Source organism: Balearica regulorum, chromosome 5, assembly GCF_011004875.1.
Source record: "Balearica regulorum gibbericeps isolate bBalReg1 chromosome 5, bBalReg1.pri, whole genome shotgun sequence".
NCBI classification, from domain to species: domain Eukaryota; kingdom Metazoa; phylum Chordata; class Aves; order Gruiformes; family Gruidae; genus Balearica; species Balearica regulorum.
In genome coordinates, this window is record NC_046188.1 from 26,369,991 (window position 1) to 26,396,393 (window position 26,403).

The following is a 26,403-nucleotide window of genomic DNA, read 5'->3' on the forward strand; positions in this document are numbered from 1 at the left end:
CAGGTGTCTGTATATTGGGTATGGAAGCAAAGATGCAGCTGTTAGAGCTCACAGAGGTCTGTGCAGGAGAGACTCTGTGAGGAGCATGTTAAGCTCAGCATGACAACTGTCGCATTGTCCAGTCCTTTTGGGTGAGGAAGAGCTTACGGCTTCAGCCCACTTGCCTCAGGTCAGCACTGAGGTGTTCTTGAACCCAAGCTGCGGCAACTCCACATTTGTTTTGTGAAGTTCCTCTGGAGCTGTGGGTTTTCTGTTGAAGGAGGCAGTAAAGGCGGGAAAAGTGCCTTTCCCTGACAAGCACCTCTGCAGTGCTGGCAGCTCAGTGGGGATGGAGAAGTGGGAATGGGGTCTGTTGCCATACAGCAATCCACATGTTTGGTTTGTTTTAAAGATCACCTCTGCTTTTCTGTAAGAGTCCATGGACACAGGAGCAGAGTGTTAGACTGCACCACCCGTAGTGTTGTTCTTGTTGGGCCAGAAAGACTGGTTTTGTTGGTAGCCACCACAGCAGAGAATTTGCAAGGGGCTTCCAGCAGAAGTCCCTCAGCTGCAGCCAAGACGACATGACAGCAATTTACAGGTGCCTAACCAGCGAGTAACTTCAGTTTCTCCTTTTCTTCTTTAAGCTGTTTTGACTTTCTCTGTCAGCATCACTTAGAGCTGTCCGAGCAGAGAGCAGGTCGTTCTTTGTTTTTCTGTATTTTTGCAGGTTGTTTTTAGTGTCTGTTATGCTTAAAGTAGCTGTTGCCTTTCTGACTCTTCTAAAGCAGAGGCAATGCATGGGCTGGAGACATTTCTAAACACTTACTCTCATCCATCTACAGTTTTGGAGGGGCTCAAATGACTGACGAGGAATTGACTGACACGAAGTAGTTCACTGAAGCCAGCATATCTTGGTCCCCAAATAAAAGGCTCTCTGATGGGAACCAAATTCAGGCAAGGCAGAGGTGATGCTGGCAGGGAGAGGTGGCCAAGCCCCTGTCATCACTGCCCCAAGACAGGCTCGGTGCCCGAGCGAGCACGCAGCCCTCACACGTGCCTGCAATCCTGGTCATTGCTGACAAGTTTCCCCCCAGTGATGACCTCCTCCTACCCCTCCATGCCACTGCTCTGTGCGCAAGGACTGGAGGGGAGGCAGAGCAGCGCCCTTGGAGATACAGCACCTGTTGAAGGCTTTCCCAGTAAGGAACATGACCTCAGGCTCTGCGCAGAGGACAGGGGGCTGTGCAGGCACTGGCAGAGCATTCCTGTCCAGACAGTCAGACACAGCGTCTAAGCGATTGCCGAGCTGGGATTGCTGAATGCCCAGCTGCCTGCCGTACCTTAAATCCTCTGGCGCTGTCCCAAGGAAATAGGACTCCATTAAGGACCATGCCGTGCCCTTCCTCCTTCCCTCCCCACAGACACCATAGGACATCGTCTTATCCCACAAGATTCAGCAAGAGTATTTAACATTCATCCTTTGTAATGGCTGCAGGTAGGACCCCAGGACACAGCCAGTACTCTCTGCCTTCTGGAGTCGTGCTATGCTGTGCCTTTCCTGCCTGGACAATGCGTAGCAGTGCTGAGCAGGCAGGTGTGGGGCTGCCTGCACCCTGGCATCAGTCTGCATTGAAACACCTCACTTCAGCCCCTGGGCATTTTCCCGTGCAATTCAGTTGCTTGGGTTTTGTCCATGGACCATATAACATATGGCAGACAACATATGGCATGACCTAAAAGTCTTGCTGCTGTTAGATGGGTTGTTTCCCAAATATTTGTGAGTGTCTCCTTCAGCCTGCCAACTTCTGGGCTAGCTGTGGAGCCTGTAAGAATGAGCGCCTGCAGCTGAAGGCTCGCCCCGGCTGCTGTTGCACCCGGCTGTGCCCTCCCAGTGCTTCCCTTGCACTGGTGTTGGTGCTCATCTGTCCCCTGGGTAAGCTGACTCAACAAAAAACTAACATGGCAAAATTAAGGATAATTTTCTGCCACTTCAGTGGGCTAAATTGTCTTACTGAAAGATTACATGAGGACCAGAAGGATTGGACAGAATTGCAAGGCTAGCATTGCACAGGGCGGAAAGGGGTGAACTCCCCTTTGGTGGAAGCCACTTACTAGGTTGGTCATTTTTCTCATGAAACCGTGCTCTCAGACTTGTGTGAACTTGCAGCCTACTTCTTGTGGTTACGACATTATCTATTTCTTTGCTGCCACTAAAGTAATTTCTGTGCTTCTGCGTCAGGCTTTCTCCATACAATTGGGCTGTAGCAGCAAAAGCAAGAAGTATATTGGCCTTCGCAGAACTAGGTAGATCTTGCTCATATTTGCAAGTACAAGGATGGGTTCTTAGGTACTGCAAACTTGGCGTCACCTACATTGGAGTTCAGTTCACTGTCAAGAGGGGAGGAACAGCTTGTTTTTTCCAGTCCTTGGTCTCCTAGATAAGAATGAGTTGTGCTGGTGGGACACTGACTTTTTCTAGTGAGCCCACCATGCTCTCACAGCAGCTGGCTTGCTTGTCTGATTTGGAAGAGGTAGAAGAAGCTCTTGTGTTTCTCAGTGGACATAGGACACGGGTGGTTCCAGATCAGTGGTTGTGAGAAGACTATGAGATCCAGGACAAGTGACTAGTCCCCAACCTCCCTGGGCAGTCGCATTGTTAACAAGGAGGAGTTGCGCAAGAGTGGGAGCTTATAAACCTCTAAGCCTCATTTTTCTGTGCCAAGACAGGAAATCAATTCTCACATGAGTGAATTTGCTTTCTCTTTTAGTTTATTTGTGTGCGTATTGGCTTTATTTGTGTTTGTACGGAGGTAACAATCAGAAGCTCTGAAGTCATGCACTAGAACAATGCTGTATGAGATACCGTATAAGCATGCAACAAAACCCGTGAATCCTCCCCAGAGACCTCACTGAGCAGAGATGGGGTTGATTATCCTCAACTAGTCAGACTTGCTGCTTATGATGACTGCCACTTCGCTGTGGAGAGTCGCCTGCTCTGGAGGTAGGAAATCTTTGGGAGTCTGGAGGAGCCTGTAAAGCCTTGGGGAAAAGCATGATGAGGCAGCTGCTTGTTTTCATGGCCTTGTTTCTGACAGATGTGCTCAGGCTCTCCAGAGGTCATATCTGGAAGCAGAAGCAGCAATGCCCTCTGCAGCTTCTCTGCCAGGAGAGCCCAGGAAGCACGACTGTGACAGCAGGACATAAGTTATTGTCAGTCTTCTGCCCTCAGACTTGGTGAGAAGTAACAGCTCCTTGACTGACTGGTCATATGCAACTGGTTGTACTGGTTGGTTTGTATTTGCACCTGGCAGATGTGAAGGTTAGCAAATGGATCTGTGGATATTCCCAGTGTAGCTGTCATAGATCCATTTCTGAGCATGCTGGCAGTCCTGGGAAGATGGGAATGTGGACGTCAGCCTGAGCATTTTGCTGAGCACAGGTGTAAGTGTGGCCATGTTACACGTAGCCATCTGTGCCTCTGTTTGGAGGGGTACTGGGGAAGAATCACTGCATCCTTGGCTTGCCCATACGGTGCATGTTGTCTCTTCTTCCTGGGACTAAAGAAGAAGACATACCCAGCCTTATCTGAGCTCAGCACTTGCCCAGGGGAAGACGTGGCTAGGAGAAGAGCAGCTCTGGGTTTACTTTGCTGATGCCAGAGCTGGTGATGCTGAGGCTTTCATCCCTTAAAATACAGGTTGAGCAATGAGTACCACTTCTCAAGCCCCTTCAGCAGGCCATAGTTCAATGGAGGTTTAGAGCCGGGCATCGAGGAAGCCTGTGGGGACTTGTTAGCTGCTGCAGAAGCTGGGAGGCCCCGGCGCTGTGCTGCTTGGAACAGGGAGCGCTCTGGAGAGCAAAATCCTGGGGGTGTTAGAGGCCCTCCCGGCATGGACTAGCTGCAAATCCTCCTTCTTCTTGATCTCAGCCTGAATCTCTGCCCGGAGAAGCAAAACCCCGACGGATGATTGTGCGGGTGGAGCTGCACCTCAGCCCAGAAGCCGAGCTAAATGGAAACAGCTTTGTTTTCCTAAGGCTGGAGTATCAGCAGAATTCCTGTTTATTTAGCAGGGAGCGGAAAGGGCTTGCCCTCCTGCCCCTTGCCGTCAGGATGGACAGCCGGCTGCCTCTGACGCTGGGCAGCGTGCGAGGAGGGTCCTACTGCTGCCACCCAAGAAGGTCCCTCCTGCGTGAGTGCTGGGCATAAATCTGGAACTAGAATCTACGCAAGGGAGCTGTGCTGCCCAGATGGGATGTGTGTGCTGGATGAGGGCTGCCTGGGAAGCAAGGCATCCTTCCTCTTCACAGAAAAGAAGAGATGACTGGGACCTGGAAAGCATTTTCCCAGCAACCCAGGCAAGGGAAAAGGACATAGCTGTGGTATAAGGTGCTGAGACACTGTGCAGACAGCTTAATGCGGCTAAGCTCTTCAGGGCAGGGAGCTTCCTCTGACAGGGCTCTGTTTAGGCAAGGCAGTTGCTGGGAGTTGCCTGGTGTTTTCAGGATGGAAAAGGAAGAAGGCTGAGTTGCGACATGCCCGCCCCACTGGCTCCTGATCTCAGAGCCTCCTCTCCAGCACCCTGGAGGAGACATCTCCTCCCTTCCTGATGAGAGGAAGGGCTATATGCAGCCCTTGAGGAGTTGTGGCAAGCGCTCCTGGCCTAAGGACACTGGGAACCTGATGCCAGCAGGGAGGCTCTGCCAAAATCTCTATTCTCTCTCCTGGAAGCACGAAGGATGAGAACAGCAGGGAGCAAGCAGAAGGCAGGAGCTTGGGTGTACAGCAGAGGTTGCTGGATGGAGAAAGTACCTTTCTTCCCTTTTGAAAATTGGCTGAAACCAGGTCCTGTTCTGGTGGCAGTCAAATGTCTAGCATGGTCCTTTGCAGAGGAGAGCGGAGCTCATGGGTGGATGTAAAGCTCTCCATCCTGGCGTGACCACTCGAAACATGACATTGAGAACTGTGGCTTAGCAAAATCAGCTTGATTAGCTTACTGTCCTTGAGGACTAGCAGATAAAATGAAAGTTCATTGCAAGATCACTTGCTTTTTAAAGATGCTGCTCCAAACAGAGACTGATTTTTCTTAATTGTTAAAGCAGGATCTGGAGCCTCCTGTCTTGCCAGCTTTGAACTTTCCATGTTTATGAGGAAAAGGGGAGCTTTCTTACTGCCTCACTTGGGTTACTGCTGAATGTCCAGGACTGTCCACATTATGTAGAGAGCTAGGAGGAGGCCTGTACTAGCCACACACCTACTGATCACACCTTCTGCTCCTCTGCTCACTTATGACTGTCACTCACTTTACATTTACGAGGATTACAGTTTATTAATACCCAAAGAGCAGAGAAAAAGGCTGACCCTGACTGAGAAGCCCCTCTGTGTAAGTGCATTCCCATGGCATGGGCTGTGGCAGGTTTTCTACTTTGCTTGGGATGAGACCAGCCCAGGAGATCCATAGTGTGTGATGTTGAATTCCTGGGGTAAAATACTGGTGCCAACCTTGCCTTCCACCACTGCAGCGTGTTCATGCATATTTTCCCAGTGCAGATAAGCCCTAATTGCATCTTTTAAGGTGCTTCCCTTTGGCAATATAGTTTTCACAAAGTGGCCAAGCATTTACGTTCCTTGATCCAGAGCCAACTTTAGCAGATATCTGAGACCTTGTTAAAAAATTGAAACTAAAAAGGCAGTGCCAGTCCGTGTGAGAATATGTGAAAAGAGATTCCACTCAGGGCAATGAGATCTCCATAAGCTCCAGATCTCGGCCCCTCTCCTGCTTTGACATAGTTGAAAACCTTTGGCAAGCTAGCTGGGAAGCCTAAAGGAAAAACTCAAGCTACCCAAGAGGAGCGTAAATGTAATTTTTCTTATATAAAAATACTTCTATTTTTAAATTACATGATATACCTTCTCTAGCCTGGCACCAGATATAGTTGCTCTACTTTCTAGTGTTTTAAAGCTGTCAGCACCATTCTGGTTTATGTGTTTTATGTATTTACTTTCTAGGGGGTTGCATATGCTTCGGAGCAGCAGGAGGATAGCTGGCTTTTAAGGCTCCTTTTAAATTCCAAATATGGTCTTTACATTAGACCTGGTTCTTCTGCATCTCCTTGGGAGCTATTCCTATAGCTTGATTCAGCCTCTAGGCTTTGGGAGAAAACGTTCAAATGCACTTTTGCTTCTAAATGAAAGAAAAATGCTGCTACTGTCAGCTTAGTCTGAGACTACATGCAAGAGAGCAGAGTGCAAGGCAAATGCATTGTACATGTGGTAGGTGAGGGAGTACAGAAAATCCAGTTTATAGCCTATTTTATATACTAGACATATATCATTTGGGACATTTATAACAATACAATTTATATAGCAGTTGTATAAAAAGGAAAGATGTTAGAAGGACAGTAAGGCCACATGATCAAACACCAGAGAGTTTTTCCCTAATGCCTGAATTAGGATTGTCATCCAGCTTGCTTTCAGCTCCCTTGTGCATATGGATTACGCTGCAGTTTCTCATACCTGATTGTCTGCTGCCTTATTTGGTTTAAGCTGGTACTTAAGCAAAATCAAAGCTGTTCTCTTTGGTTTCAAGTGTTTTCCATAAATCACCACGTGCTAGCAGGACACAAGGGATGAATTGAAGCTGATTTGGGACAAGGAGCAGTTGAAATGGAGATTTAGAGGTCTCCATATAAAAAATGCTGTTCTCCTCTCCTTTCTTCAGAAGCACCCTGAGAAGTGATGCCCTGAGTGCCTGGTGCTGGATGCGATTGGTAACAAGCTCTCTGCACCAACCCATTTTTGTCTCACTTGTGTGGAGGCTCTCTTCAGGGACATGCAGAAACTAAACATATAGGCAGGAACTAAGAAGAGGTTCAGGCTGGAAAAATATTATCTGTTACAGCTGAAGGAAAAAAATCCTCCATGGGAGGAAGAAATCTGGGGGAAGGAGAGGCTGAGATTTTGCAGAGTAGGAGTGAACAGCAAATTAGGCAGCAGAGAGTAATGCAGTGTGGCTGCATACAAGAGACCAGTGGTGCTTAGGACTTTGGAGACAAAAGACCCAAGTCGCATGGACTTTTTCCCTGCACACCCTGGGGTCCTGCACTGAGTCAAGGTATTCTTTATTGCCAGAAAAGATCTTGACAAATTGGAAGGAATTCTGAGAACTACAAAAGGAGGGAGGGAGCGGAGGGGAATGGTTAACAGGCCCACATCTGCAAAACTGAGCCAAACTCTGGCCTTGGAGGATGGGGAGCGTACTCAGAGACTGAGGCTATCTGGAGGGGGGCAGACAGGGTGTATTAGGTTGCCTGTAGCCTTGGCAGGGTGGCCATGCTAATTTTTTCAGCTACGAGGCTTTCTACTACAGCAAACTGCCAAACTCTTCCAGGGATGTAATGACTGGTTGATAATGACACTGGAGCTCTGCCTTCTCCATCGCTTTGGAGCTGCTCTGCTGAGGAGCTGGAGCCCAGGTGCTGCCAAGGCAGGTGCAGCCTTTCTGCCTGCTCTGGACCCCTTCCCACCATGGGATGCCATGAAACCTGCTCCTCCCTGCTGGTCCTTGGTGTGAATATTGAAGGCCACATGGGGGGGTGTGAGAGCAGATTCGTGCTCATGGTACCCCTGGAAGCACTGGCTTTGCCACCAGGCGTCATGCATACATGGCCAGGAGTGTTCCTGGTCCCCAGCCAGACTCTAGTCTTGTGGCTACTGAGCAACTGGAGAGATGGAGCCAGTGCCGAACAGTACAAAATAAAATCACCGGGATACTCGTTCCCCAATCCCTGGCAAGGCTGAGACTTTGAGAGTGGGCAGCAGTGTCACATCCCAACACTGTTCTCATGGCTGGAGTGCTGCAGGTGAGGGAATCCTATGTGTGGCAGGGGATGGAGAGATGTGAGGAGACCAACTACGTTGAGCTAATAGATCCAAAGGCCAGGCATCCTGCTGGGTGCTCAGCCATTATTTTAGATTAAAATATGTCTTAGATCCACAGTGTTCCCAGGATGAGTGGGAGACTTCCCAGCACCTCCTGCCCTAGATGAAGAGCCTCCCCTCCTCTAGATGAGAGGACTACACACATCTCCTCTCCACCCTGTTGTTCTCATGCCCTCTGTGTGTGTGTGCAGCCGCAAGCTATTCACCCCACTCCACGCCTGGGACAAGAGAGGCTTTGCCTGCCCTCTCTGTGTCCCGTGTAAAGCGGGGGACAGGCAGCTCCCCACACTCCCCGAGTGTGTGTGGGTGCAAGGATGAATAGGCTAAAGTGTTTTTTCAGGGCTTTGAAGTTGGCAGCCTGGCGGAGGGGGTGAATGTTACTAGTCAACAAGATGGAAATGAAACTCAAGAGTGCTTGTTTTCTCCTTGCTATATGGGGGAGACGAGTGACCTCCCCATGGCCGGCAGTGAGCTTTTCTCTGGCAAACGCCTCTGCAGCAGGTTTCGTTAGACTGAGGTCTGGTCCTCAGCTCGCAGCTGTTGTGTCTTGTGGAGACAGAGGGCCCTTTGGGCTGGAGATCTCAGTGTGCTTCTGGGCACAAGGGCTGGTTGATACGTTGTCCTCTTCTCTCGTGTGCCTCTGCTCTAAATACAGGTCCTTCCCCTCCCAGGCAGGACCCTGCTGATCACTGTACTGGGGGGGTACAGGGAGGAGGAGGGGCAGTGGAGGCATTGCCATGGCCAGTGGTGGTGGCCAAACCCTCTGTGGGGTGGTCACGTTGCATGGGGGACTACCCAGCTCTCCAACTGTGCCAGCATCTTACACCTGGTTTTGTAATGGTGCAAAAGCAGTGACCATGGGGTGATGTCTTTAGTAACATGGTGGCCCTGATGGAGACCTTCACGTGGTGGCAGCTGTTAGGACACTTCTGGATGGGTCTCTTCTCACCAAGGCATGAGAGCAGCTGCGTGACTGCATCTGGCAACGGTGCTGTGCTCATTGATCGTGCCACTGAACAACTTTTGGTAACACACCAGCCCCTGCATGCAGGCAGGGGAGCCAACTGGAGCAGCTTTCTCACCCCTTCAGAGTGAGAAGGCTGCGCAGCCGCCTGTCTTGCCTGCCACTCACCACCCATGCCACAGGCCAGCCTGGGTGGTTCTGCCAGACGGGTGGTAGCTCACCTGGCCTCCCTCTCCCTCTAAATCCCTGTTTTTGGTCTACAGAGTGTGTAAGGTTTGGCCCAGATGTGTCATTTGTAATCGAGTAGCCTGGCCTGGTTCCTCTGCTGGCTGCACTTGAAGCTCAGAGTGGTTGCAGGCTGCGTTTTGATTTTTCTGGGTGGCATTGGCCCACACTTCAGCTCTGGAGACCGGCAGATTGCAAACCACTCTTAATCACACTTGGCATTTGGAAATCATGGTTCTAGCCATTTTATGGGTCAGCACTAAAGCCTGATGGATCCAACCAGAAGCGCGATCTGCTGCTCCTGGTGACAGCCCCATGCCATGCCCTTGTGCAGGACATGTTTCTGCAGCCTCGCTGGGCCAGGCAGGTGCTGTTCCCATGCTTGGAGAGCTGGACTTCTTCCAAGGAGTCAGTTGCTCACTCCCTAATACACGAGAGCAAAGAAGAGCGCTTGCAGAGTGGCGGTTGGCACGTGTGGCACGTGTGGCAAGGGAAGGGCATTTAATGTCAGCAGGGAGCTGTGCAGAGTTGTGTGAGCAGCCACTTTGGCTAAAGAGCAAATTAGACCCCCAGAGACTGCTTAAAAAGAACCTGCCTTCTGTGTGCTTATAGAGGTTCACTTGTGCGATGTGTGGCAACTCCTGAGCAGATAAAAATAGCGTTCACGGCCCATCTCCTTCTTTGTTCTCATGCACTACACGGCGGGCTAGGAGCCAGCTAGGGTGGCCCTACAACACTCGCACTGCTTTGGGGGCCAGAGGAAGGAAGATGCCAGGGTGGTAGTTGTGGAGGAACCAAGCTTGGTGGCATGGGGCAGACGCCTGGTGTCTTTGCTGTCCCGTGGGCTTGCACATCTGTTGCTGTGGTTTGTAGTGAGAGATCCAGAGAAATCTTGGCCAGCCACTGGCACATATGTCAAGTGGAGCAGGGATCTGGAGTTACCACTGCAAGATGTCACAGGAGAGAGCCCAAAACAAGAGTCATGTGGCCTCTGTGACATCCCGTTGCTAGCCGTGGTGATGGGTAGTGGTGGCATCTGGGTGCTGGACTGATGCGGCTCCTGGGGACATGCCAGCAGCATTGAGCATGCATGCAAGGCAGGGAGCCTGACATGTTCCTGCCCATGCAGCTCTGCTTTGGCAGTGCTCTTCGTGCTGGAGGCAAAGGGTGTTGTCAATGGCACCTCTGCCCACAGGAGCTCTTGAGGTCTTACAGGGGACGGAGGATTTGGATGACTCCTTTCCTGCTTGCCTGATGACCTGACAGTGTGTGAGCTGCGCCTGTGGCACAATGAGGTGGCAGGTGAATGTGTGAGAACACCTTGGCACCTGAGATCTGTTGTGGTAAGCAGTAAGTTTGCCACTTGCTTTGATGTCCCTGTGACAGTCCAGGTGCCTGTGTCTGGTGTCCCATCTGGCATGAGATCTGGCTGCAGGTGACTGTGAATTGGGCATGAAGACACCTGGATGGCCATTCCTGTGGCCTTCATGGTACACAGGTCCTGCTTGGCTCAGCTGGAAGGTCTCCTGCCTGGGGGAGGCTGGTGGCTGCTTCTCCTGGGCAGGACAACTCCCTGGCCTTCTGCCAAACTCTGGGGAGCAGGGGACTTGAGACTTTGGTGTGTCCCTCACTTGCACAGGGAGTACCAGGGCTGAAGGCAGCTGCAGGAGGAACAGTGTGAAGCCTGAAGCAGGCAGGTTTCAGAGCTATCTCTGCGGCTCGTGCGGATAATAAACGGAGCCAGGACTTACGGACATAATGTGGGTGGGCTTGAAGTCAGGTGCCTTGTATGGTGTGGTTTCCTCCTTCCTCCCCGAGTCCTAACAGAGCTGTCTTCCTTGTCAGCGTGTTTGTGAGCTAATTGATAATAAACTTGAGTGCTAAGCAATGCCTCTTCTGTGCGCCGGGGCCCGGAGCCTGAGCCATGAATCCCGTCTGCCTGCTGAGGAACCTGTTCAGAGTCCAAGAAAGGGGAAGTTTCTGGTCTGTGGTCAATTTGCTGCTTTCCAAGGCTGGCTGCTTCTCTCTCCCCCCGTAGACACAGACGCTGGTGTTGAGGCTGCCCATTCTTCTGCGATGCTTTAGTGGAAAATCGGCAACTGCTGAGCATTACAAAGAGGGAAGTGAATCACTGATTTTGGTCCCCGTGGCCCCAAATGGGGAGGGCGTCTAGCCAAAGGGACAGGCGGACGGTCAAGACAGACACCGAGTATATTGTTTGGCGTTTAAAAACCAGAGGAGAACCTGCCTGTTGTCCTGGCAGGTTATCAGGGGCTGAGCATGACTCAGCCCCCGTCCTGGCTGAGCCCTCTCGCCTTGGAGCCATGCGTGCAGGCTGTGGGCTGGAGGAGCTGGGGTGGACTTACCAGTGCTGCAGCTGCTCCCCTCCGTGGGACCCTGGTCCCAGCCCCGCAGGCAGCACGCTGCCTCTCTGGCTGGCTAGAGGCAGCAGTTGCATCCCAGGCAGCAGGCTGGTTGTAGTTGGAGAGATGGAGCTTGTTGAGCTCGGGCCCTGGGATGGGGGTTCCTGGACTCTGGGAAGATGGTTCTTTCTCTGACGATCTCTTATCTTTAGTTTTCTTTTGGCCACTCTGTCGTTGCCCTCCTGGGGATTGCTCCTTAGGTTTCTATGGTCTCTATCATCTCTCCCTGATGCTCAGCAGGGTGCAGATTTGTTTCCAGCTGGAAGAGTAACTTTCCAATCCTCATCTGGCCAGCTCTTGCCTTGTCTGGGGTTAGCACCCCTCCCCGCTGACCGCACTGTCCAGGATTCACTCTCTCCATAGTGCCTCGGGCCATCCACCCTGCTATGGTCAGTCAGGCTTTGGCTGGGGAGAGGGCGAGGCAGGCTGGATGAAAGACCAGTAATACTCCTGTGGCACTTGGCTCTGCATTTCCTTTACGCAAACACAAAAAACACCATTTCCCAGCTTGCTAGCCATCTGGCCAAAGTCAACAGTTGAATGAAGAGTGGCTGATAGAAGCTAAATCCAGGAAAGACTGAGGTGCTGCTGGGGAGAGGGAAGTGCTTTGAAGAGTTTGCCACCTTTGCCTCCAGCCCCAAGGAGGATGCCTGGCCTTAGGTCACTAAGAGAAGCCACAGCTGTATACCCACCTGGACTTCCTGTGGCTTTTGCTTACCCAGAGAACCACGATCATCAAAAGTGATCAGAGATTTGAAAAATGCTTTCTGTATACAGTGGGTTGGAAAACCAGTACTGTTTTCTGGACCCTGTGGTCTTGGACTTGGTTATCGTGATTCTGTGTACCTGGTCTTGAAATTGCAGGCTTTTACAAAAGAACTGTGGTTGATTCGAAAACAGCAGACCTCATGTTCATCTGTGTGGTTGCTGGAAGCCTGCCAGCTCAGACTTCTGCTCGCTGTCGTCAGTGGGAGGAGAGATACCACTCACATCCTCTGGGCAGGCACCAGGCACCTTGCAGGTTCATCTGGGACTGGGCAGGAGAGCCATTGTATCCATGAAATAGAACATTTTTTACCTTCTCTAGCCTGCTGTCTCTAAAGTAAATACAGAGCAGAGTGTAACCGGTAACAAAACCTATTTAAAATGAAGTGTTTATACACAGACGAAGGTGCGGTGGTAGCTGTGCAGTTCCCTTGCTGGAGGTCATGCAGGTGTCATCTGGATCCTGCAGGGATGTGTAGCCCTAGAATGTAAGAGACCAGGTCTCCCTCGCTTCTCCTGACTTCTGGTATGTGTCCTCAGGGACTTATGGGGAGTCCAGGTCCTTGACTGAAGGTCTCTCAGCCAGTGACCTTTCAGCTGTCAGCATGGTAGAGATCAGCAGGAGCACACTCATCCGTGCTCCTGGAAGGAGAGCGCTGCTCCCTCTGCCTTCCCTCCTTGACCTGCGTTTCCCCTGGACCGCTGCTGCTGTTAGCTGGACACCGCAGAGGTCAGTGCCCCAGGACATCCCAGAAGGAGAGGTGTCCTAGGAGTCTGCACACTGTTTCTGCCCCACAGGCTGTGCCTGACACAGAGAAAGCTGTCAGCAGCTCTGACGGATGAAGAGCAGGGAAACCAGCTGCTTGGCAGGCAGTCGCCTATAAAGGAAGAGACCACTGCCTCTTTGCAGAGATCTGTGCTGGCCATGTGCCTGGCTGGAAGAGTGGAAGTGAGTAATACAGCACAGAGAGAGGCTGTGAGACTGAATGAATGTGAGGCCCTGGGACTTTAAATGTCCCAGAACATAGTCCTTGAGGTCTCAACCTCTTCTGCTTCTTCAATGCCTTTTCCCTGAGCAGGTGGAGGTATGGAAATTGGTAGCACAAGCTGCCCACTCTCCTGATCTGGAGCTGCCCCATCTGTTCTCAGTCCTCACTCTTACCCTTTAGGCCACACTGGGGAGAGAACTTACGGCAATACAGATCCCTGGGCAGTGGACAAGCTCCAGCCATGTATATTAAAATCCACCAGATGGTGAGGGGTTGCTAATGCCTTCTGGCCAGGTCTGTATTGATGTGGTGAGCTCAGGTCCATTTCCTGACACCCTTCAAGCAAGCCAGTCCCCCTTCTGCCCAGCGTGGACTGACTCTGAAGGTTTGGGGAGGAGGAGCTCTGTTTTGTATTCCCTGACCATGAGCCAGCTGCTTGGCGTGACTTGGGGATGGATTGGGACTGACAAACTGAGATGGAAAGACGCCCTTTGCTATTGATTTCTGTGGCCCCGGGTAGGATGGTGTTACTCAACTCAGTCTACAAATCCCAGAGCTCATCTGCCTAGAATAGAACCAAATAAACAAATTAATTCAAAGCAAATCTGCCTCCCTCCTGCTGCAACACACACTGGAATACTTTGCCAACAGGATCCCAACAGGATGGCTTTTCCTCAAGTGTTGCAAGCCATGGAGTAATGTTCCTCCTCCGTTTTTCCTTTGTGCAGTTGGCACTGCCCCTCGCAGTGAGCGCATATAATCCACTTTTCTTTGTAACTGAAATGCTAATGATTATTTTATTTAAAGTCCTTCATATGCTGTTTTATGGTTGGTTTGGGGCTTTTTTACAAAATCTGGTGATCCTGGGAATAACAGGAATTGTTCATAAAGCCAAGGGTGGAATTCCTTTGGGCAGGTAATGGGTAGTGCCCAGCAAAGCCCTGCTACTTGCATGTAGCTTGCTCCCTTCCTCAAGGACAGATATTATGTGACTATTTTCAAGCACAAGAGCTGATATTTCTCTGTCTTATGCCATCGGTCACCTTTACCCAGCGACTCTTCAAAACTCAGGGCTGAAGTTGCCCTCAAGTGACCAGCACTAGGACAGTGAGCGTTGCTGGGCTGGGGAACTCTTACCTCTTTTCCTTGAGGTGCTTCCCCAAAGACCTTGGAACCCCAGCCACATTCACCCATAGGACTACACTTAGGGTGTCTCATCAGAGATCAGGGAACAAATGTGCCTGAACTTCCAGGGCTTGGTAGCTCTCACCTAGCCTCCCTAGAGCTCCTAGAGCTCCATACAGCTTTTCCTTTGTTACTAACAAAACCAGCAGCAGCACGCCAGGTAACAAAGCAGTAGGTAACATGCACCAGAAGTTTGTTCGCTGGCAACAGGGCTGGATTAGTAACTCAGAAATGTGTGGGCAGGTCATGCCTGGCCCCCATGGCCGTCGGGGTAGGTGGTACTCTGCAGAATCTCAGGAGAGCTTCTGAAAGAGGCTGGTAGGGACTGAGGTGGGACTTCTCTGCAATTATTCTGGTTAAGCTGATTATTGAAAAACAAGCACTGTTTGCTGTCCTCATCTCAGTTTTGATTTTAACAAGACAACAAATGGTTTTATCAGCAGGTAATAATTTTGTTACCCATCTATGCTCTTTGACCAATCCCACTTGCTCTATCTCCATCCCTGAATGACCTGTGGCCAGACTCCACTCCAAACAGCGTATGAACCTTCAGCCTGCAAAGCTGGGTGTCTGCCCAGCAGCACAGGTTACCTGTGCTGCTGCTTCTCAGGACTCCTGTTCATGCCTCCTCCCAGCAGCTCAGCCACTCATTTTCATGGTTTTCCTGCGTTAGAAACAATTAGGTAATGAGTTTCCGGACCAGGGATGTCTGTCTCTGGGATAAAACTGTTCATTCTTGGATTCCTACAGCTCAGGGCCAGAAATGATCAATAGATAATATAAAATCACCTCCAGGACAGCACAGATAATACATCTTTATTTAGTTATATTTGCACTGTTCCAGTGATATCTCATCTCCCAGCAGCACACTTTCCTCTCCTGAAGCCATGGTATCAGGAGTTGGGGAATCCACTACTGGGGTGTTTTTTGCAGAAGAAAAACAGCTGTAGTGCTGCGTGTGGACATGAATTCTGGTTGGGAATCATTTGGCTTCGGTTTGCAGATGTTGTTTCATGGTTTGCCTTTCTTGGTTAGATTACAAGGCTCTTTACACCTGGTGTTTTGTTCCTGTGGAGAAACCTGTGCCCTGTAATCAGAGCACCTCTTCATCTTCTTTTTGCTAAATTGAAGAGATTGAATACTTTAGGTTTCTTACAAAAAGGCATTTTCACCAGCCCTCAAATTACTTTTGTCATGTTTTTTCTTGTATCCTCTCCAGTTTTACAACATCTCTTAGAAGATGTGACATTTTAGCGTACATACTCCCTGCTGTGATGAGGATGTGTAGGGAGGCAAAAATACCTCCCTGTTCCTGCAGTGTTTCACTGCCCTGATGTCAGGACATTGAACTGACAATTCATATTTAATTGCTTGTCATTACCCTCAAAATCTTTTCAGAATTGCTGGTTTCCAGGATCGTCTCCTTCAATCTGCAGCTGCTGCCTGCATTCCTTCTTCCTAGAAGTGTAATTCTGCATTTGGCTCTATTAAAATCCCATATTGCTTGGATGGATTTGCCCTCCATGGTGATCCAAACTGCTCTGTGTGATTGCTCTGTTCTCATCACGATTCACCACATTGCAAATTTTTGTGTCAGCAGCACACATTATCAATGTCGATTGTATGTTTATTTCGAAATAAAAATATTTATTTCCAGATGAAATCCTTGAAGCGTGCCAGGCCTCGTACTGATCACCCTGGAACCCATCTAATTCCCTCCCCAGCGACAACTGCTTCTTGTGTTCTGTCACACAGCCAGTTTGTTATTCATTTCACATGTGCCTGATTGACATCGTACTGCCCTGTTTATTTTTTTATCAGAATAGCGTGGGCTCTCAGCCTGTCAGTGTGCGCATATGTAATTCTAGCGAATGATGAAAATGGACTCCTTTGACAAGATTGGTTCTCCATAGACCCTATTGACTTGAACTCAATTCTGTATTCCTTTCCTTTAGCTCCCAATTAGTTGACCTGTTCATCATCTTTTCGATTCTGTTGTTTGGGGCTGATGGTTACCTTGTATATTGCGATTGACCTGTTTGAATACCAGCGCAGCATTAGCTCCCTTTCCATCTCCCCAAATCTTACTGTTATTCCAAGCTATCCAAGCCAGGAATGTCAGTGAGCCAGAACTGCTGTCAGCCAACTCTCATTGGATCATCCAGTCCTGTTGTGTTTGGACACACCTCCCCTGTGCTGACTGTGACAGGGAAAATGGTGACAACCATAAAGTGGGATGGACCTCTCTGGGCACTTCGGTGAGAGAGAGCTAGTTTGCCCCAGCCATTTGGTCAGAGATGGAGGTCAGAAGACCTGTCGGTGCTTAAGTTTCGTTGCAGAGGAATCCAAGGCATGGACTTTCAAAGCAACTCAAGGGGCATATGGGTAGCCAACCTATTTTGGCCCCTGGTGTACTAAAGCCTTTTTCCTTGCAGGTGGTACAGATGAGAGTGAGGGAGACATTTGCTGGTAAGCACAGAGCACCCTCTTGGAGGCTTAGTGCTGCCAGTCAGTAAAAAGGAATGGGAGCAAGTGCAGGAGAGCAAGAAGTGCTGTTCTGTCTGTTTAATGCAAAGAGGTCTGCCTAGTGGTCTACATGGCTTTATCACAGAGTGTAAGAAGTGTGACCTTGTGAGCTGGATGGCTTCTCCACACTTAGTCCCCAGATAACACCAAAAGCCATAAATGGAATTACGGCAGAAAGTTGTAACTGCACTTACAAGGAGTGAGTTCTTGCTCATTTTCTCTTGTTTGTGACTCTTGTGGGCCAAGTTCTGTTTATTTGCTTGGCCTGGCTTCTTTTCTGACTGCCTCACTGTTTCTTCAGTGCTTGTTTGAGGCTGGGAAGACAGGTCCTGAGAAAGCTCCCACCATAAGAACAAGCTGATTTAGAGCTGCTTGGATGGATGCGATGGGGCGAGGAGCAGCCCTTGAGTGTAATGGGTAGGCAGAGGTGCTGCAAGGCAGCCAGGGCATCCCTGTGGTGGGGCAGCCTGACGTGATGGTACAGGGAGGGTATCTGGGTGAGCACTATGCCAGGCTCAGGGCGTGGGGCACAGTCCCTAGAGTGAAATGGTGCCATCGTGATGACTGAAAGCAGGTGAGAAGTGGGACCCTGCTCAGGCAGGCAGAGCTCTGTGCCCAGCTGGTGGCTCAGGCAGCTCGGCAGTGATGGTTGCTGCAGGGCATCCTGGTGGACAGGCTCTGTGGGTCAGCACAGTTACTCGTGAGGAGTATCGGTCCATTTTTTCTCTCCCGCAGGACTCAGAGCAGAATTGGCTCTCCTGTCTCCCCCCAGCACACAGGGCCATCACGGACTGTCCGGCGCTACCCAGCCAGCAATGGCCAACTCACCTCTAACGCACTCCCCAATGGGAATGGACATGAGCAGAGCAGCTCTGGGACACACACGGTTTCCCAGGAGCACACCTTGTCTGCAAGGGGTAAGGCCTCCAGGGCTGTCACTCTTTTGGGGCTTCTTGTTGGGCTGTCCTGGGGAAGGGTGATGGTGTGACTGGGGATCCCCAAGAAACCCTGGACTCCCAGGACTCTGCTGCTGGGTGGGATGGAAAGGGGAGGTCAGCATGGGCATTGCTGAGCTTGGTGAAGAAAGAGACTCTACTGAAGGAGGACAGATCATGGGAGCAAAATGCTGATGGCAGGAGAGAGGAGCCAGGGGGATGTGACAGATGCCTCCCAGAGGCATTGAACATCACACCAGCACCCCAGCAGCATCAGCTGCCCTGAAGGGGGATTGCCTCAGTCGGTAGGAAGGATGTCTCCCAACTTCCTCCTCCTCACTCTGAGCAGCCCTTGAGGTCAGATTGTGCAACCAGTGTCTACTTCTTCCCTTTGGCTGCCCCCTTGGTGCCTTCTGACATGAGCAGGGATCAGGCCAGGCTGCTGGGACGTGCGGTTGCTGAGATGGAGCCCCAGCAGCTCCCCAGCTAGGACAGATGCAAGTTGTCTTCTGCAACTTGGCTCCCCCTAAAGCTGTGCTTCCCGAGGGAGGCACCATGTGGCATCTCAGCCCTTATGAACAGGGCTGTGAGCCTAACTGAAGCTGTAATCTGAAAGTGGGGGTTGAAATGGGGAGAGTCGGGGGTGAGCACACCAAAGACGGCACCCGCAGAAACAGCTGTCTTGCTGGGCAGGGATGGAGGGTAACGGTATTGAGCCAGCTGGTTCATGGTTACACAATAGTTCTGCCTATTGTCCATTTTCCACAAGCCCCCAAGAGCTCTGAGTTCCATTTCACCCCATATCTAATGTGAGGATGGTGAGGGACCAGGTGGGGACTGCAGGTAAATGCAGGAGGTCAGGGGATGCTTACAAGGGATGTTGACAGGGGACACTTGGTTTTCTCAAGCCCTGATGCTCTGTTTGATGGATACCAGTGTGGCTGTTCATGTGGGAAGCCTTCCAGTGGTTTAAGGGCAGCCAGTCTCCCAGCTACTGACATGGCTTGAGAAGGCATATTGTCTAAAGCAGAAAAACACTCTTTATACTGGAGTTAGTGCGTGTATGTCCCTCCACGGGGAGTTATGCCACTACAACTGGGCAGGCAGAGCATGCTGCTGGCCATTTTTGATGTGTTGGCAAACCCTTACTGATGCTGGAGGAGAGGACAAACTGGAGTGAGCGAGGAGCAAGGAGGGGCACTACCCCAGTGAGAGACACAAACCCCTCCTTGCTCTGGGAATGCTTTGGAGCTTGAGCTGCAGATTACCAGCCCCTTGGCCTGGAGATGCTCTTTCCACTTAGCACTGTCCTTTTCTTTCATAGGGGCCAACCTGACAGAGAAGATTAGGAAGATAAAAATCGTCTTCACACCCACCATCTGCAAACAGACATGCCGGAGCGGGCGCTGCTACAACAGCTGCGAGAAAGGAGACACCACCACTCTCTATAGCCAAGGGGGGCACAACCACGATCCCAAGTCCGGCTTCCGCATCTGTGAGCACCCCAAGACCCCCAGCCCATCTTGCCTGCTCCCCCACTCTCCTCATTCTGCCTTTCCTGCATCTACAGACTGCAGGCTTGGGCTGCTATAGGGATGGGAGGAGATGGCCTCTCCCAGTGCCTTGGAAGATGTCTCCTGGGGTCTTTGGGGCTTACTCCATCTCCGTATCTTGGGGGGGAAAGACAGACCTTGCCTCATTGCTCTCTTTCCTGGGCAAGCAACTTCTGTTTCCATCCCACCCTAGGTCGGGGGGGCGTGTGTGTTTGAGTCAGGCCTGCAGCCAAGCCTCGCCACCCCCTCCTTCTCAGAGCCAGCTCACTGCTTTCGTTGGCATCCAGTCTTGGGGCTGACTTTCATCACCTAATTTCCTCCTGTTCTCTCCTTTCACTCACGTGGCAGCCAGGAGAGCTGGCTGCAGGTTGCAAGCTGTTCCTATAAACAGGACTGCTGAAACCTCTGCTCGCCTTTCAGAGCTGCTGGGATTGCTCATCAGGTCCCTGGGATACCCAGCTGTGGGTTGGGCACATCCTCTTGGAGCCATTTGGTGGGAGTAGGACCCTGGTGGGACTCGTCCTCTGAAAGCCTCTGTAACTTTGAAGTTCTTCTAACAGAGAGAGTGCAAAGTCTGGCTGTTGTGGACACTGACTGATACGGGGTTCATGGGAATTTCTGCCTAGATCCCAGTCCAAAGATGTGTCTCCTCACGCAAAACTGGTTGCTGGGCTTGAGCAAATGAACTCAGAGCAGGGTGGAAGCTCATCCCTTGGGATGAACCTAACAAGTCATCCTTGGATGTGCAGCAGCAGCATCGCATCTCACGCTGAGATAAGTCAGGATGATCTGTCAGGAAATCCCGTGCCTTGCTCAAGTGTTGCTCACACTGAGAGATGCTCTGGATTGCTCCAAGCATCTGATGAGGCCAGAAAAGACGTGACTTCAGTTTCATCTGTGGATACTTTTTCCAAGCCTGTGCAGACAAATTGCTCCCAGTTCTTTTGTCCCACTCCATGCGTCTCCCACTTGAGCTGCTGGCAGGGCCAGGGCTGGCCAGGAGACAGGCTCTGAGGACGTGGCTCTCTGCCCGTTCTCTCCTTCTGCCTCTCCCATCCCCACTGAGCTCCCTTCTAAGCTGGGAGTAAAAACCCTGCCAAGTGGTGAGGGGGTGATGCAGAAGAGAAGGAATTGTGCTGACTTGGCTGCATGTGGCTGCCGTAGCTCCTACCCCACTCTGAGGGATCCCGCTGTGCCACGTCACCACCTTGGCCCTGAGGGGCTGCCCCACAGGGCATGGGTGTCCCAGGCTCGCTGTGGCCCCAGAGCCCAAGAGAGGGCTTATCACCTTCAACTCATGACTCCAACCCTGAGCAGAGCTTGGGAAGGACCCCAGATTCTCCACCTGCTATTTGCTGAATGGTGGTGCACAGCAGGGACCCCAGACTGCCTCCAAGCTGCAAGTGCTGACCCCAGTGCTGGGTCTGCTCCTCAGGCACTGTGGGGCTAGTGCTGGCCCAGATACAGCTGCCTGGCCTCCCACCAGCCACCCCTTGGCTAGAGGCAGTGGCTTGGTTTCTCCGCTAAGCAAACCTCTCTTTGCCTTGCAGACTTCTGCCAGATCCCCTGCCTGAACGGAGGGCGCTGTGTGGGCCGGGATGAGTGCTGGTGCCCCTCCAACTCCACAGGGAAGTTTTGCCACCTGCCAGCTCCCTCTCTGGAAAAGAAGCAAGGAGGGAGAGCCCCCAAGACCCCAGCTGGTGGCTCCATGAAGCACTCCACCTACACCCTGCCCTTGTCCAACCAGCTGGGTGAGCATGGCTAGGGACTCCAGACCACACGTTCTTCTGCCTGCCAGGACACCTGGTGTAGAGAGGAGCCCTTGGACCAACGCTTTGCTCTCACAAAGCCATGCACTGGCCCTCCTGGGGACCAAAAAGCAAGTGGGGTGGTGGGTGTGGGAATCAGGGAGCGTGGGAGAAATGCCATGGGGAGTAAGGGATGGACAGGGCTAGTGCTGGTGCAGGTGAGAGAGGTGGGTGTCAAGTTAGAAGATCCTCTGAACTTCTAAACTCTGTGCTGGAGCTAGGTTTAAAAAGTCACCCTCGCCACCATTTCTGGTGTTGGTGGCTCCCTGCTGGTGCTAGGTTCTTCTGCCGGAAGCCCCAATCTCCCTCATACTTCTGAGTCCTCCTACTTGGGTGCTTCTCAGATCTTTGTTAACAGGCCCAAGGAGGCCACTATCTCCTTACACTTTTCAGACCAGGTTGTTAGAAGAGTGGTTCCCTTAGTTTCTGAAGGGCTCCCGTTGCTGGGGAGGTTTTTGGTAGGTTTGTCCTGTTTTCAGGCCAGAGAACTATTTTCTCTTAGATGCAATCTTCCTCTAGATTTCCTGGTGGGGTCAGTCTACTTCTTCTCCCTTTTGAATTGGTTGATGACAAGATGCTCTTTGGGTGCCAAATTGTTGCCAGATGGTCACAACTGGTATAAACTTATCTTCCAGCTTCCCTAAACCCTTCCCTGGTGAACGTCCACATCAACCACCCTCCAGAAGCCACTGTGCAGATTCACCAGGTGGCCAGGGTGCGGGGTGACGCAGAGGTGTCGGAGGAGAACAGCGTGGAGGCAGTGCTGGTGCCTCAGCTGGCCGCAGTGCCCTGGTACACCTACACCCATGGGAATGGCAACAGCATTGCTGCAGAGAGCAGCCAGCAGCAGCAGAGAGCCCCGGGGCTGCTGGGGAGGTGCTTTCGGGAGGCTCTCCATGGGCAGGTAAGGGGTCACCTGTCAAGCGTTGGAGCACGTGTGTAGAGATATGTTTCTTGTTCTGGGGTATGGGTGCATTGGCTTATGGGGCAGGGACGGTGGCCTTTCATGGCATGAAGCTTTTTAGCATCAGCGTGGGCATCACCCAGGTGCTGTGGGCATGGAAGCCAGTGTGTTAGTACTTGGGAAGAAAAACCCTTGTTTTGGCCCATCATGGAAACCTTGCTGCCTTGCCCCGTTAGGCTGTGCCCTGGGGCAGTGCAGCCCAGACTTGATGGCTTTCACACACAGTCTTGTTTAAAAAGGGTGCCCTATTTATAGCAACATTTACAGCCACGCTCTGCGATTATTGTAGGAAACGTATAAAACATAGGAAAATTCCTTTCCCTCTCAGACGATAAATGAAAGTCTGATTTCCATGGAACGACGCCTTCCCGGGCAGCTCGGTCGGGGCTTGGGAAGCAAACGCACGTGAGGGGCTTTCTCACCCCTGTCCCGCAGTCATCGTAATTTCTTATTTTGTCTTTTCCCCATATGTTTCTCTTGCGTCACTGGAAAAGCATCGGAGGTTTTTGGCACCCACAGGAACACCTGTGAGCTCCCTGGAGCAGCTCGTGCTCAGCAAGACCCCTGGCTGGGCAGCCTGAGGCTCAGTCCTCTCCCCACTGCTCCCCAGCCCTTTCTGGGGGGCTGCTCCTCATTCCCATCCCGTCCTTCAGTCACTCCCATCCAAGCTGTTCCTAGCAGGATACATTCTCAGCCATTTCCTAGCACAAAAATAAAAGAGATCAGACCCTGGGGCTGAAAAAGCCCCGCTCCTCCATGGGGAGATGGTGGCTCTCTGCCCCTGGGAGCAGATAATGATGCACAGAGATGCTTGTGGATGCCTGGAGAGGCTATGGGAGATGCTCTGGGGGGAGCAAGGGAGGCAGTGGGGGTTGCCCTTGCTGTGCTCCCACCTCACCCAGACAGGGTGATGCCGTGCCCAGGAGAGGGTAGGAGCCCGGCGGGGAGCACTCGCCTCTCCCCGCTCGGCTGCAGCCGAGCCGATCGGTATGCGAGCGCTGGGCAGGCGGCCACGCGCGCCTGGACGGGGGCCAGCTCCGGCCTGTGGGCCGCGGCGGCTCCGCTCTAATGGGGAAGCCTGTAATCCAGAGGGCCTTGCCGGGGGGGGGGGGGGTGAGTGGGGTGGGAAAGAGAGACTTATTAAGCAGAGGAAAGTGCCTGACCGCAGGCTCCCCGCCGGGCTGGAGTGGTGCACCCACTTCGCTGGCTAATCAGCCAGGCACGGGGCTGATCCCAGGGCTTTGCCGGGTGATATCATCTCTGGTTCGTCTCCTGCTCCATTTGATGTCCCCTTCCCCTCCGAGGGGTGCAGTCAAGGGACTCGTGTTTTATTGTCTGCACAACTGTTTACTGTCTTAAACTGCATCCCTGGTCCTGCCGTGTCCCCGTGGGGAGCTGTGCCAGGAGGGCTGTGCCAGCCTCTGACCCCCAAACCATCGTCCCCTGTGCCGGCTCTGCCACTGCCATGCCAGCCGGCTGCAGCAGATGGGCGGGTGTCCCCTGCCTGTCCTGCAGAAGCCTGATCCTCTGGTCCTCTCTCCACAGTGCACCAACCCCCTGCCAGGGCTCACCAAGCTGGAGGACTGCTGCGGCAGCGTGGGGCTCTTCTGGGGTGCAGACCAGTGCCTGGCCTGCCCCCCTCGGCCAGGTAAGTGCTGCTGCCACTCGGGATGGCGTGAGGGATGGCCCGCACCCTAGGCAAGCAAAAACAGTCAGGCTGCCTCACACAGCCAAGGAGACACGGAGCAGAGCCGCAGGTGCCCCGCTGCGTTGCTCTCCTTTGCCCAAGGCATTCAGAGATGGGCAGCATGTCTGAGGCGGTGCACGGGGCCATGCCTGCTCCGCTGCTGCCCTGAGGAGTGCTCTGGTTTGGGTGCTGGCCCCAGGCTCAGCACTTTCTTCCCAAACAGCCCCTGCAAATCCCTGGTGCAACTTGAGGTTCCCACTGTGCCAGCCCCGCTCGGAGGGAGAAACGGGAAAAGAGTGGCCATGGTTTTAGGAGGTGCAGTCCTAGATCGGTGGAGAAGGCTGCAGACTTGGCCCTATAGAGTTACGGGCTTGCTCTGGGCCTGACATGGGTTTGGCAGGGGCTCTGGAAATAACACTACATCAAACAATTGGCAGGAGCACACCCGGAGTCCGTTCCAGGGGCACGGGCGTCCAGCTCCATTTCTGCTGCGCTCGGGAGCCGGATGGACTGATCCAACGGGAGATGGGGATTCCTCAGCTGCTTCACTCGGGGTGCTCCGTAATGGGCACGGCCCCTTGCACCACGGCCCCTGTCCCACATCATGGTGGAGAGACCGTGCTGAAGGACTCTTTGCTGGGAGAGGCAGCCCTGCGGGCACAGCAGCTCTGGCAGCTGGTGCTGACCGGGTCCAGTGCAGGCCAAGGTGCGCATGTCCGGTGCAGTGCAGATGGGGAGCTGTTCACCTCTCCCCTGCTTGTCAGCCCTCTTTCATCACTGCCTGGCTGCTCGTTCATGTGCCTTCGCTGTACAGAAGGACTAAATTAAACAGACCCAGTGCTGTGGGAGACTTCGACCCCTGAGGAGAGTGGAGGTGTCCAAGGCAGCAGGTTTTGTGCAAGTGTGTTGTTGGTGCTTTTTAGCTCTGCCCAGACACTGTCCCTCTCGCTTGCACACACACTCCCAAGAGCTGTTTGCATCTCGTTGTTCTCCCTCGATTCAGTTCCTCCTCAGCCAGGGGTAGGGCTGGCTGGAGCCAAATTCCTCACAATCACAGACGAGGTTGTCAGCATCCTGGAACCCAGTGCAGATCTGGGGAGCTCTGATTGCTGTCATCTTCCTGCTCTGAACGGCTCTGCTGTGGCCCTGGGCCACGCTGCTGCTTGCCTGCCCTCGTCCGTGTGCCAGCCCCAAGGGAGCCTGGGGCACATGTGGTTATGGGGGTGACCACAGGGCCACTGGAGCTCAGCACAAACAAGGAAATGCGCTACTCAGACCTCAGCCCCCTCCTCTTCATCCCTGATCTTTGCATCCCCAGTCACGGCTTTCTCCTCCCCATCTCACAGCAGTCTCCCCGTTTCTTGCCCTGTCTCTCTGTAATCCCCCATTAGGAAACAGAGGGGCTGCTTAACACTTCGGTTAGGCTGCAGATGGCTGCAAAGTCTCTGCACCTCTTTCCTCTTTCTCCATGCCAGAATGCTAGGTATCACTTAGCGGCCAGAGCCACAGCAGTGATTGCTCTGCTGGACTTAGATCTTCAGGCTTCAAAATGTGTCTCTAATCATAGGCTTCCAAGACAAGAAAACAGGTACAAAATACCCCAATGCGCTCAGCCAGCCAGTGGAGCAAATGCACTTAAGAAACGCCTCTTAGCTGCCAGCGGGTCCCGCTTCCACAGCTCAGCACATGCCCTGTGTCCCAGCAGCGGCTGAAACTCAAGGGAGGTTGTTGCTGCTGGTCTTCATTGAGTGGACAGATGCTTGTCTGGCTTTTTTTCCAATTAATTCCACAGGGATATGAAAAATGTATCCCCATGGGTCTTCCGTCTTCCTGTGCCACAAGAAAATCACATTCTGAGTCCCTCTGGCTTTGGGCGATAAAGTTCCCCCTTGGAGACCAAAAGGCTCTTGTTGATTTTGGCAAGAATTCAGGCTAGTTGAAGGGGCCATTGTCATCCTCTTTAATCGTGTGCAAGTATCTTCCTCCTTTGGCTACCTCTGATTGACTGCCCCGTAACTAGCCCCACATGGAGGAGACCACACAGTGCAAGTGAAGGGAGCTGTAAGGCAGACACTTGACGGAAGCAGCCTAAGAGAGCCCGGCTGTTGTGAAGTGAGAAGCCCAGGTGGCTGGAATGCTTTTTTCAGGTGTGCTATCTTCACAGAAAAGAGATCTCACCCCAGAGAGGAGCCAGGGAAACAGTCCTTTCTCCATGGCCTTAGTGCTCGAACAGAGTCACCAAGCACTGTGTCCTCTCATTGCCCTGTGACTCCTCTGCCAGGGCTCCCAGGTCCACGCCTGTCCAGTGTGAAGGCATCGCTCTGCATCGTTCCGGCCTGTAGACCACATCCCACTCTCACATCCTTTCTGTCTCCTGGTCTTGCTGGTCTGTTTTGTGCTCACTCAAAGTCACTGGGCTATAGTTCAGTGACCTGGTGTCTCATGGACAGAGATAACA

The 26,403-nt window shown here is 52.3% G+C and overlaps 2 protein-coding genes across 3 annotated transcripts in view; one reads left to right on the forward strand and one right to left on the reverse strand.

The window, feature by feature from the left end:
• Window positions 1-26,403, reverse strand: part of FCF1 (FCF1 rRNA-processing protein) — a 290,016-nt gene that overhangs the window by 67,605 nt on the left and 196,008 nt on the right. The gene's annotated exons all lie outside the window — the stretch shown is intronic.
• The window catches only part of LTBP2 (latent transforming growth factor beta binding protein 2), a 76,417-nt gene that overhangs the window by 15,520 nt on the left and 34,494 nt on the right, over window positions 1-26,403 (forward strand). For both annotated transcript variants that reach the window (XM_075753900.1, XM_075753902.1), the window contains exons 4-8: window positions 17,734-17,915; window positions 19,258-19,428; window positions 21,037-21,237; window positions 21,930-22,198; window positions 23,804-23,906. In XM_075753900.1, coding sequence (XP_075610015.1) covers window positions 17,734-17,915; window positions 19,258-19,428; window positions 21,037-21,237; window positions 21,930-22,198; window positions 23,804-23,906 — 926 coding nt within the window. The remainder of the gene's footprint in view (window positions 1-17,733; window positions 17,916-19,257; window positions 19,429-21,036; window positions 21,238-21,929; window positions 22,199-23,803; window positions 23,907-26,403) is intronic.